The sequence below is a fragment of the Pristiophorus japonicus genome, chromosome 1, assembly GCF_044704955.1.
Source record: "Pristiophorus japonicus isolate sPriJap1 chromosome 1, sPriJap1.hap1, whole genome shotgun sequence".
NCBI classification, from domain to species: domain Eukaryota; kingdom Metazoa; phylum Chordata; class Chondrichthyes; family Pristiophoridae; genus Pristiophorus; species Pristiophorus japonicus.
The window spans coordinates 46,647,383-46,660,741 of NC_091977.1; the positions used below are offsets into that span (position 1 = coordinate 46,647,383).

The 13,359-nt window shown below is 41.8% G+C and overlaps 1 protein-coding gene across 33 annotated transcripts in view; it reads right to left on the minus strand.

Moving 5' to 3' along the window:
* Window positions 1–13,359, minus strand: part of sorbs2b (sorbin and SH3 domain containing 2b) — a 344,867-nt gene that overhangs the window by 145,136 nt on the left and 186,372 nt on the right. For 31 of the 33 annotated variants that reach the window (XR_011593121.1, XR_011593098.1, XR_011593119.1 and 28 more), the window contains 2 exons: window positions 6,308–6,796; window positions 4,128–4,269 (listed from right to left, as the gene is read on the minus strand). Coding sequence is in view for 3 of the 33 variants with exons in the window: in XM_070879270.1 (XP_070735371.1) it covers window positions 4,128–4,269; window positions 6,308–6,796 (631 nt within the window). In the remaining 30 variants the exon portion in view is untranslated. The remainder of the gene's footprint in view (window positions 1–4,127; window positions 4,270–6,307; window positions 6,797–13,359) is intronic. The other 2 variants (XR_011593131.1, XR_011593130.1) reach the window with 1 other exon arrangement.

Here is a 13,359-nt window from a genome sequence, read left to right on the forward strand (position 1 = left end):
AGGTATTCAAATGAATTAGGCTCATGGAATGTAGAGGATTAGTTAGGGTTATTTGATTTGGTACAGGATAGCAGTACAAGGGGGTTATAAGGAAGCATTACTACACTGAGGGGTGGTCGGTTTTTGGAACATCAGGGGAGCTTGTAGGGGCAAAGTAGCTTGAATCTTTTCAAGGTTAAATAATGGATAGAAAACTGGGCAGGCTCCCTTGCAGACATGGGATTCACTCTGGCCCACTTTCCTCGCCGCATTGCACCCAGGTGATCCAATATATCCAGATGCAATCACAGGAAAGTTTCATGTTTTTTTGTCAGTCTGATTTGTTCAATGAGTCATATATCTCAGATAGAAGAAACAAAGTGGTAACCTCTATTCATCTATCAATGAACGTATGGATATTTCTGCACTAATAGAAGTTGAGCTCCCACCAGAAAAAAATACCTTTCCTTTACCTGGGAAACTTGCATTGGAGGCTGTTCAGCGAAGGTTCACTAGGTTGATTCCGAAGATGAGGGGGTTGACTTATGAAGATAGGTTGAGTAGGTTGGGCCTATACACATTGGAGTTCAGAAGAAGTGAGAGGTGATCTTATTGAAACTTCTAGATAATGAGGGGACTCGACAAAGTGGATGCAGAGAGGATATTTCCACTCATAGCGGAAACTAAAACTAGGGGACATAGTCTTAGAATAAAGGGTCGCCCATTTAAAACTGAGATGAGGAGAAATTTATTTTCTGAGGGTTGTAAATCTATGGAATTCTCTGCCCCAGAGAGCTGTGGAGGCTGGGTCATTGACGGAGAGAGACAGATCTTTGAGCGATAAGGGAGTAAAGGGTTATGGGAAGCGGGCAGGGAAGTGGAGCTGAGTCCGTGACCAGATCAGCCATAATCTTATTGAATGGTGGAGCAGGCTTGAGGGGCCAAATGACCTACTCCTGCTCTTATTTCTTATGTTCTTAAATCTATTCAGAAACACACTGATGAATTTGCAGCATAATCAATCATACCTTTCTGAAAATTGTGCAGTCTGCATTTCTGATCATTTTAATATGTTTGTGAAATGATACGAGTCACATAAGTGACCTTCGGCACTAGGACACTGAATCTTTTTTATATCCTCTTTATACCTTTGCATGTCTAAAGCTAGTAAGCTAACAAAACATTCTTGAAACCAATGGTGCAATAATTCAGAAATATTTATATTTAATATCCAAAATAAAGGTGATTTTCATCTCAAATAGTAAAACAATAATTAGATGTATTGTAGATGCTGGGGAGAGTTACGAGACAGTTAGCCTTCTTCCTCTGTCCCAATCAACCTTCACTACATATGACACATGGACATTTATTACTGCTTAATTGGGAATTATTATCTTACGACTGAGTCTTTACTCCCTGCGCCATTATGGGAATGCATGCTACATTATATTACCCTCTGATGATATTGCAGCTTTACCAGCCTGTGTTAGCAATTTTCCACTTCCTCTCCCTATGCATGTAGCTTCCAACATCCACGCTATCCTTGTTAGAAGTGCATGATGATCTAAACAGAAGACAGCGCCACATATGCTTTTGTTCTTTGGAACAAAGCAAGATAGGGGTGACTGACTGGGAATCAGACATTGGCCTTGATTTTAACACACCCTGCCTGGTGAAAACTGGAGCCGGGGGACAGTTGATGTGGAAGGGGAGACATGCTCACTCCTTTCCCATCCCGATCTGACTGACTGCAAATTTAAATTGCAGTTGGCATTGACATCAGCCCCCACCCACCCGAAACTGATGGGAGTGTTTCTTTAAATATGCAGATTGGATTCTGATGATGTCATCATGGTCTGAATTGCTATTTTAAAGCTGTGCAAGGGAGCACTGGTGGCTTTCACACCAGGCCAGTCAGGAACAGGATCAACGGCCAGATGAAGCCCAGAATGGCAAGTTTAGAAAAAAATTAGGTTTCCTTGTGGGTCCCCGGAGGAGCACTCCGTACCACAAGGAAACCTTGGGCCTCCCATTGTCCTGGGCTTCCTCCCCCATTCTCACAATCGCGATCCTCTCTGGATATCCCCTCACCACCTACCCGAGTGAATCTGCAAAGGGATATAGACAGGCTAAGTGAGTGGGCAAAAATTTGGCAGATGGAGTATAATGTGGGAAAATGTGAGGTTATCCACCTTGGCAGAGAAAATAGAAATGCAAATTATAATTAAATGGAGAAAAATTGCAAAGTGCTGCAGTACAGAGGGACTTGGAGGTCCTTGTGCATGAAACACAAAAAGTGAGTATGCAGGTACAGCAAGTAATCAGGAAGGCAAATGGAATGTTGGCCTTTATTGCAAGGGGGATAGAGTATAAAAGCAGAGAAGTCCTGGTACAACTGCACAGGGTATTGGTGAGGCCACACCTGGAGTACTGCGTACAGTTTTGGTCACCGTATTTAAAGAAGAATATACTTGCATTGGAGGCTGTTCAGAGAAGGTTCACTCGGTTGATTCCAGAGATGAGGGGGTTGACTTATGAAGATAGGCTGAATAAGTTGGGCCTATACTCATTGGAGTTCAGAAGAATGAGAAGTGATCTTATCGAAACATATAAGATAATGCGGGGGCTCGACAAGGTGGATGCACAGAGGATATTTCCACTCGTAGGGAAAACTAAAACTAGGGGACATAGTCTCAGAATGGGGCTGGCTATTTAAAACTGAGATGAGGAGGAATTTCTTCTCTCAAAGGGTTGTAAAATCTAAGGAATTCTCTGCCCCACAGAGCTGTGGAGTCTGGGTCATTGAATATATTTAAGGCGGAGATAGACAGATTTTTGAGCGATAAGGGAATAAAGGGTTATGGGGAGCGGGCAGGGAAGTGGAGCTGAGTCCATGATCAGATCAGCCATGATCTTACTAAATGGCAGAGCAGGCTCGAGGGGCCAAATTACCTACTCCTGCTCCTATTTCTTATGTTCTTATATTCTTTCCCACAGATCCCCCGACAGCGGCCTCCTGCAACCTGAATTCCCACAACACCCCCGTCTGCCAGGCAGTGATTTCTGCCAAGTGCGGGTGGGGGTTGGAGCCTGGATATTGTGTACAGTTTTGGTCTCCTAATCTGAGGAAGGACATTCTTGCTTTGAGGGAGTGCAACGAAGGTTCACCAGACTGATTCCCGGGATGGCAGGACTGACATATGAAGAAAGACTGGATCAACTAGGCTTATATTCACTGGAATTTAGAAGAATGAGAGGGGATCTCATAGAAACATATAAAATTCTGACGGGATTGGACCGGTTAGATGCAGGAAGAATGTTCCCGATGTTGGGGAAGTTCAGAACCAGAGGTCACAGTCTAAGAATAAGGGGTAAGCCATTTAGGACCGAGATGAGGAGAAACTTCTTCACTCAGAGAATTGTGAACCTGTGGAATTCTCTACCACAGAAAGTTGTTGAGGCCAGTTCGTTAGATATATTCAAAAGGGATCAAGGGGTATGGAGAGAAAGCAGGAATGGGATACTGAAGTTGCATGATCAGCCATGATCATATTGAATGGTGGTGCAGGCTCAAAGGGCAAATTTGTTGATCCTTCGCCTCACCATTGGTGGGCATGTCTGCAGGCATCTAGTCTTACTCTCTCTCATTTCTGGATCATTTATTGACTGACCGATACCAAATGTGATGTTCAAGATTATAATCAATATTTTTCCCTTTATCCTTTAACCAAAAAACAAAGACCCATAGAACACAAAAGCAACACAATCATTACAGTAAGTTTAAAGCCCTATTTGACATTGATACTTTTTCAAAATAATGATTTCACACAATACTCTAACATTTGACATTTAATTATTTGGAACTTTAAAGTTGGAGGAAATTTGAGTTTTTACCATTTCATAATAACTAGAACTGTTACTTATCTATTAGATAAATTACTATGATAAGAAAACTATAAACATTTATGATTTTGATATTTTCAAGTGTGTTAGAATCCTGGCCACAGTTACATTTTTGTATGTGAAGCAAATGTCATTGAACAATATAGGTCATTGCTACGGATTAAACTAATGGCTGCGTGCCACATGATTAATTCAAAGCTTATTACACAATTTCACAATGTAAACATTGCACAGAAATAGCTTACCCATCGTTCTGCTGTGCTGCAGTACAACAGTGTTTGGATTTACTGAAGGTGGTGAAGGGTAAGCTGATGATGGGGAGAAGGGCCTTTGCAAGTAACTCATTGGACTGCTTCTATCAGTGACAGAGTTCCCATTCACCGCCATCTGTGTGCAGCAAGAACAAAACAGACCATTATGAACAGCCAGCAATGAATTAATACTACTTTCATCAAAGAGGGAGGATGTAAGACTTTGTCATCCAGAAAAGGCAACAGTGGTGATGTGATTAGTATGTACAGAAACATACACAGGTCACTAAAGTGAGTAGAGTGCTATCTGATGATCAAGATTGCTCATGTGAAGAGAGAAAGAGAGAACAGCCAACTGCCACCCCCAAAGCATTCCAATGTTGCAGACAAATGGTTTCACACACTACTGCAGTCTTCCAGGCAGGGATACCATTTCTGGCACACAATTCCCACCTCCCACAAATTAGTTTTGTCTCAACTGTATTATGGGTTCTGACAATTCTAACATTACGGTTATCCCCAAATGAGGGAATATTAGTTACAATGAAAATAAAACAATGTTGTTTTTGTCACCTCATGCAGTCAAGGTTTTCACATCTACAAAAAGAAACCTGGGTTAGAATAGGATAAACAATGAAGATGCCTGAAATGTGGTAAAACACAACCTTTTGTTATTGTCTTGGGTAGCTAGTTTAGCTAATCATGAATGACAAACATGTATATATCTGGTGTTGCACCATTTTGGCATAAGGTGTTGGTGCTTGTATCCACTGAACGTTCATTTCCATGACACTCTCTTTCCTGGTTTTACATTAAGCCACAAACCCACAAAATCCCCACCACCATCATTCATTATCACCATTAAAACATTCAACTTCCTCTGAACTTTGATTTACCTTTTTTTAAAACGATAAGAGTTAGTAGGTACAAAGGGGGCAGAGAGAATAACAAATTCAAAATTCATGTTCTTAGAGGGGATTTTTTACAATGCATGTATCTGACTCGATCTTGAACCTTTCTTGCTTATGTATAAACAATGTGAATCTACACAGGACCATTTCTTCAAAAGGGACCTCGGTTGAGCTGAAAGGTTGCTTTGCTACATAACTCAAATTTGTGCTCAGGGATGTTGCTGGCCTTATAAGCTGCACAATAGGCACACAAGTATTTGAAGATTAAGAAATAGCTATTGCTATTTAATACTTCCTTTGTGGTGTGGCAAACATGGGGAGGAGACCCTGTTACAAGAATACCTTTCAGAAGCTGCCTGTTTCCAACATGTGATAGAAACAGAATCACAAAATTGGTTAAATGAAGGCAGACCAGAAGACGAAAGCCCCATTGCAATTGTATTTTATCTCATAGAATTATAGAATGGTTACACAGCATGGAAGGCGGCCATTTGGCCCATCAAGCCCATTTAATAAAAGGTTGGGAAATTGGAGATAAGCACATTTCACAGCACTTTTGTCTGTGATTTAAGCACTCACAAAGACAAATTTTGATATCAGGCAAATGGTCCAACATTTCTTGATTTATATTAAAAAAATTATTGTCATGTTTCATGGTAGTTTTTCCAGTATGTAAAGATCTTGATAAAATTGTTTGTATTTATCCTACTCACGCTGAACATGGCTATTCTAAGATCCTGAGGTAAAATGGTTAAAACATGCATAATGTGAGTGAGACTTGGGAAGCCCTTCAGATCAGTCTGATTTGAATTAGACTTTTAATATCTGTAAAATAAGGGGTTAGTTAAAGAATTCTTTGTGTCACATATACCAATAAAGAACAAAAGAACAAAAACTACACGGCATAAATTCAGAAAAACTTGGCAAAATCCTATCCGTGGCAAACGTTTTAATTGGTCCATTTCGTTCCCAATACGGAACTTTTTAAAAGAGTGTTGTATAACGCAATAAAATGCACCACAGTTACGAGAATAAACTAGACCAACGAAAAGGACATCCATTACTGCTAAGTGACAAATTGTTAGTAGGTACCACTGGTTGCAAATGGGATGGGTGGTGGGAGGCGAAACACATAAGAAAAGAACACAACATATCATATAGAACATGCAGACACTTCGAACACAACAGATTCTGGTTATGTTATTCCCCACTGAAATGATGCCACCTAGTTTAGCAAGGTGGATTAACAGGAAGGGTAATTACATGAGCGGGAGCAGAAGTGGTAGTAGTTGGATCATCGGTTATTGCGGACATCCGACTCAGGGTTGGGGATGGAGTGTCAGAATGGTCCGTGGTGTCATAGCCACAGGTTTGCAGCTCATCTAGAATGGCTGTGGAGGACTCACTGAGGTTGCAAGACGAATATTCACTCAGAGTGGAGTCAGTAACAAACGAGGATGCTTCATTCAGGTGTGTGGAAAGATAGGAGGTCAGGGAAGGAAAACTGTAAGACGATAGGGTAGGATAACGGGCTTTCTGGAGGTAGGAAGGGATGAAGTCATCGAAGGTTGGCAAGGTAGCTGGCTCTCGCTCCACACCATAGTAAGGCGAGAGAAGGGTCCTGTTAGTAGGTAGCGGAGGAGGAGGTGAAGCAACTTCTGGTGAGATTTGCCTGCATGCCTGTGATGTATTAATCTTGGATGCCATTTTCTCTTCTGACTGAGTCACTGCAATCATTTTCTGATTTTCAGGCTGAAGGAGGGAGAATATTATGGGTGTAAACACAAGAACAAGTTATTAAATGTTGGGGACAATTAATCTGACAGTCTTCCAAACAATATCTTCAGTTAATTCTCAAATTCTCATTGGTTACAGATCGTATTAATACAAAATAACAGCATTGCCTGGCTCGGTGGCATTGTGTTATCAATGGTGATTATGACAATTTGCATTTAAATGTTATAATCCATAACTAAGCTGTTTCAAATGTACAAAACAATAAACAATTTGGCCCATCAACCTGCACTAATGTTCAAGGGCCTGGCTCTGATCAGCATTCAGCTGCTCCAAATTGTGGTTCTCATCCGCTTTTCATGGCTCATGCTAACTACACAGTTGAGCACAGAAAGGGAATCAGGCCACAAATCCATAGACAAACACCAACATATTTTCCCGTTTGCTAAAACAGAAGACTTGGTGTAGTGAATCCCAAAACAAATGCACAAGTTTACTCACTGTCATTGGAACAAAATTTGCTTTTGTAGATTCTATGATTAAAAGTTCCAAGGTACAAAAACGGTGCATAGCACTGCAGGTCTCAACCAGATTCCTGTTTTATAAAATCTATTAACAATCGTACCATAGAAAATTGAAAACTCATTCATCTAAGCAACTAGCATAGACTTCTTACTAGAAAGGAAATATGTGGTTTACCCTGAAAAATAAGATTTTTTTCCACAATGTAATTAAAGCTTCCTTTTAAAAATGGTGCAGTGAAGGAATCTTAAGTTACTGCATTGCTGGCAATAATTGTTAAAATATCTAACATGCATCATGATTTGTGAATAAAAGCCATACATATCTTGCCAAAATTAAACAATATTTAGGTAAATTGGTGTACGCGGATTAACTATACTAGTCTCTACAATTAGTGAAATTTAACAGTCATCTAATTTTCTACGATTGATTTCAAACTCAGTTTTTTAACATTATTTTGAGATCGCCATCAATTATAACAACCATTTCCAATGCAGCAACCAGAACTTAAGTGGCAAGTCTCTATTACACCTTCTATGCCAGCAAGCGTCTTTAAATATAAATAGAGTCTAATTTCAAAATTGCTTAAGCCTAACATGGGGGAAAAAAAATCAGTAAAAAGTAGTTGTCTTTCTTTAAATAAAATAAAAATCCTATTTTACCTTTCCCTCTTGAAGGCAGAAAATGTACAGAGCAACGCAGCAAGAATTTATTTTGTGCCTTAAACTTAGGGAAACAACTCAGGTTGCTTCAGTGGGGTCCTAGAGAAGGAGCAGGGTGGGCAGGGGGGAAAGAGTTGGAAGAGGTGTCCAAGGTTGCCGTCGAAGAGAAATGTTTGAGGAATATTTTGGCGATAGGGAGAGGTATTGTAGGGCAGAGAACTGCATTGCAGAAACAGGACACTGAAAGGTTCGACTAAAGATGGCAGATAGCAGGGTCAGAAGGTTAGTGGGTGCAAGCTGGACAACACCACTGAGGCATGATGTAGAGGCAGAGTGGAGGGAATCATAAGCAAGTTAACAATTTTCAAATCAATACGCTGGGGGAAAGGGGGCCAGTGGAGATTGACAGGGCTAGGATGATGAGAGAGTGGAAATTGGTGTAGAAAACAATACAGGATGCAAAGTTCTGAATGAGTCTGTGGAGTGTGGAGTTTGGAGGCCAGCAAGGAGAGCACTGAAGAAGTCACTAGGGAAAAGAACTTCTTGCACTTGTATAGCACCTTCTACACCGGAGGGCGTCCTAATGTGCTTCACAGCCAATCAAATATTTTGAAGTGCGGTCACGGTTTCAAAGTAGGGAAAATTGGTAGCCAATTTGCGCACAGCAAAGTCCCATAGCAAAGAGATAAAATGACGAGACAATCTGTTTTAGTGGGTGTTGGACGAGATATAAAGATTGCCCAGGACACGGGGCGTTCGAATAGTGCCATCAGATCTTTCAAATACACCCAAGATGCCTCATTGAAAAGCCAGCACCTCCTACTCTTTCAGTGCTGCACTGAAGTGCCAGCCTAAATAATGTGCTCAAGTCTCGAGTGGGGCGGAGGCGAAAGATCTACCATGGAGCGAAGACCAACGCCACTGGATACGAGAATGTCAGTGGCAGTTGGAGCTATGGAGGGGTGAATACTGCAAAAGTAGAAATAAGTAGTCCGAGTGATGGATAGAGGTTAGAAGCACCAATCAGGGCTAAACAGGCCACAGAAGTCAAGCACCTTCAAGCTCAGACTGAGTGAGTGTCAGGAAAAAAGACAGAAAGCAGGAATGGGGTACTGAAGTTGCATGTTCAGCCATGAACTCATTGAATGGTGGTGCAGGCTCGAAGGGCTGAATGGCCTACTCCTGCACCTATTTTCTATGTTTCTAATCTGGGGCTAGAGTCTGGGATGAACTGCACAGGATAGCTTTAGCCTTGGCAATGTTCGGCTGGGGAAAGTTCAGGTTAAGTACAAGGTGATATTGAACTGGCAGCAACAGGCCTTCAATATGTGGAAGTGACAATTTTTCATGTGTGAGCGTGCGCGGCAAGAGTTTTTCAGTCATGGCAACACCCTCAATCCTATCCTGTCCTCACCTGCACCCACCTAGATGTACCTCCATGGATGAAGAGTGATTGATAGATTTACAGCTAGGTTTTCCCCGCCCCTGTCAGTAGGGTAGAAGCCACTTCCACCCTTGATCTAGGATCAAAACCAGGACTTTGTTGGTTTTAAACCGAGTGAAATTTCCCAATCCCTCTGTAGTTCCTCAATTATATTGTATTTCTAATTACAGATTTTCTAGCACAGTTCTAACTCACTAAGTCCCACATCCATGATCAGTTGAAGTGGAAAACATCCGTCCCATAGACTGCTCAAGGAGCAGAGTATTCTGAAAAAACATTTGTAAATGATATAATTTTACCATAATCAGGTTGTAATAAAGTCACAACATTGGCAATTCCACCACTAACTATAATTTGCTCCTTTAAGACTCCTGCGGACAATCTAAAAGAAATGTTGCACATAGAAGGAACAGTTGAAAGAATAATTTGTTTACCCTGAAATATGAAAACAATGGCTTGATACAATAGTACACACATCAAGCCATCTATGGAATATGTTCCAATCAATCCATTCAATGGCCCATTGAGATTAGCCAAACATCGTTGCTGCACTAGTCTTTGACCTTTTGGTTACTTCCAAATGTTAATTAATAAGTAAAGAATAGAAAGGAACTATTTGATAATGTTGCTATGTCGGTATCTCAGTGCAACTTTTCAAACTGAGGTCTGCGAGGTCAGTGGATTTCTGAACTTTTCTGTTCACTTACTGACACATCCTAGAAATTTGACGGCGCTGCACCCATTTTACAGACATACATCATGTGCCTAAGAGATGATAGTGATGATGATGATGAAGAGACCACTATGACTGGTGGTTCATTCCACACTGGAAGTGCGCTGACCACTATATTGGATCAGGCTCCTCCGGAGATGTGCAAGGTGCGACTGTGAGGATATTTTGAGAATGTGCCTGTCATGGAAGAATATTTCACACACTGTGTGGAAGATGTGAGTTATGGGGATGCAGTCGTGACAGTAGGAAATGCCGAGTGTTCTGAGTATGAGGAGAAAGTGGTGGAGTGAAGTGTGGTGCAGTGATTGTAGGTGAGTGATGGAAGGTGGAGAAGGGGCGTGTTAGGTGTAGCGTGGCTACAGGTGTGACATTCTGATGAAGTCAGACTTTTTCCGACATTGTAGCCATGTCCTGGGAGCTAAGCTCCTGGTACTGACCTCCTCCCACTGATAACAGGGATGTTGCCTGGAGGTAACAGGATCTCCCTAACCCTGGCCACTGCCTGGAACAGAGCTTCCAAAGTAGCATGGAAGAATCTGGAGGCCTGTTCTTCAAGTCTTGTAGCTATTTCTGTGTTCACAAGCATTCCCTTCTGTCTGCAGTCAGAGTGCACCTCCCCTCTAAAGTTGCCTCAACTCGCATCAGAGATGCTTGATTTCTCGTCCGTTTTGGATGGCCCCATGTCTCGTGATAAAGAGGTTTCACCACAAACGTCACCTGATCTCTGCGTCCACATGAACTGGCACAACATGCAACTCGCGAGCCACCACCTGTGGGCCCGATTTCAGGCACGATCGGGTCTCTAGGCCATTATTTCCGTTCTTGTGCATTAGTAAAAATGTTTTCTGCAATGAGACTGTTTTTGTTTCTGCTTTGGCTCCAGTTTGCCCCCAAAATCCAATGTATCTATTGTTGCATTGATGGACTTCTGTCGTAAAGTCGGTCAAGTATAGGTTAATCCAAATAATGGAAGGAAAATGGAATCCATTACAGGAGGTATTGTGAACCACAGCAGCTTCACATTTCCACCTGTTGCCTGCTCTGAACCGTTAGTTTGTGGATAGTTGGAACACCCTTGCAAACAGTGCAATATCTGCACTGGAGGGCATCAATTGCTTGATTCATGATATAACTGTGCCTTTGCAAACTGCTATTAGAAGAACACATTAGGGCCCAGTGTACTCAAAGCACAAGCTGCTATTCTGGGAATCATATGCTTACATCCCTGACAAAATTCAAAAAAGATGTACATAAAATGGTATAATCTGATGCATTTTCAGGTATATTTATGGAAACCTATAATTTCTCTCTCTCACTCTGTTTTTCTGCTGCATACTTCAGGAGTTTGTTCGCTGCACCCCCAGTCTTTGGTGTTGTAGCGATTATCGGCTCCCCACTTTCCTCACCAAAGATTAAAGATTAATTGAGCTTCTCCTCAGACTTTCTGTTCTAGCGATGCCTGCTCTCCATTCCCCATTGTTTGGCTGTGAACCTCTCTCTCCCTTCTTCCAAAGATTTGATTTGTTTTATTGAGCCCTAAAATGAACCATTTTTCCTGTAGATAATTTTTCTTTACATTTAATGTTAGTTGTGCTTTATTGGAAGATGTGGCAAGGAGAGTGAGATTTCAAATCAAGACTTTCCTTTTCAAAACAGATGTTTGAATCGAGATAATGAGGGGGCTCGACAAAGGTGGATGCAGGGAGGATATTTCCACTCATAGGGAAAACTAGAACTAGGGGGCATAGTCTCAGAATAAGGGGCTGCCCATTTAAAACTGAGATGAGGAGGAATTTCTTCTCTCAGAGGGTTGTAAATCTGTGGAAGTCGCTGCCCCAGAGAGCTGTGAAGGCTGGGTCATTGAATATATTTAAGGTGGAGATAGACAGATTTTTGAGCGATAAGGGAATAAAGTGTTATGGGGAGCGGGCAGGGAAGTGGAGCTGAGTCCATGATCAGATCAGCCATGATCGTATTAAATGGCGGAGCAGGCTCGAGAGCCCAAATGGCCTACTCCTGCTCCTGCTCCTGCTCCTATTTCTTATGTTCTTACATCTGATTCCACTTAAGGCAAGATGCACTCTTGTGCTCTCAATGCGATTAACTGCATTGATTTTTATTACAAATTGGCACTGACCTCAGGCATTGGGAATCTGCAATAATAAAGTATGTTGGAATTAAATTGCTCTTGTGGAGGATATTTCAATCACAAGATTCTGTTTAATCACCTCAACTCTGTTTACGGTGGGAAGTTCGTATTACACCGGCCTTAGGAATGTTACCACCAGCTTTTTTGTTTTAAGCTCTCGGGCTGATTAAAAGTTTGAGGGGGGTTGGGGGATGGGATGGAAGATGATTTGCCTCAGGCCTAACTGGAGAACCAGCGGCTGGGGGAGGACAGGACACTTGTCAGAAGAAATAAAAAGAGAGCCGGAAGAGGCAGCAGGCACACAAGGTATCAACATATTTTGTTTGATCCTGCCCCAATTGCAGGCCCCAGCAGCTGGTGCAAGGGGTGGCCAAGCAGGTGCCAGGTGGGAGGCTCCCGAGATTAGTGATCCAACTGCACCAATGTAAAGAAAGCATAGGACAATAGTTATTGCTTTTCTTTTGAAAGTTTTGGTGTTGCAGAGCAGGAAACTTCACTTGGAGTTGGGAGGAGATTGGCCCATATTTAAGCTAGTCTACACAAATAGCAAGGGAGTGAGGATTCGTACGAATACTTCCCTTTCCCTTCCAAAATAATATTTCTTTCTGCACCTTATTCTACGTAGGACAACAGCACGCCCATTCCCCTAATGGGATTAACTCCGCATTAAGGTGACAGTTAGAACCTGCATAGCATTCCAGTGAAACTGAATAGTGCCTACTAAAGGGAGATGTTTTTCAGAACTAAAATCTTGCCCGCTTTGAAACTATGTAGGGTTTATGATTTCTAATGGCTCGACCTCATCAGTGGCCTTGAAACAGACCAAAACCACTTTAATCTCTGCCTCAAATTTGGGGTGCTGTGACTGCTCGATTCACAGGCACCTTATGCTGACAGTGCAAGAAGGATGAATTGCTAATGTACACCTGCAATTGTAACAGTGTTCCTTAAAAAATAATTCAAGCCATTGATCATACTTTTCTTGCAGGTAAGCTATAAATGAGCGCCAACCTGTTAACTTCTAGTCCTCTGCAAGTGGAAAAAACATGTTAACTACATTGAAAACTGCTG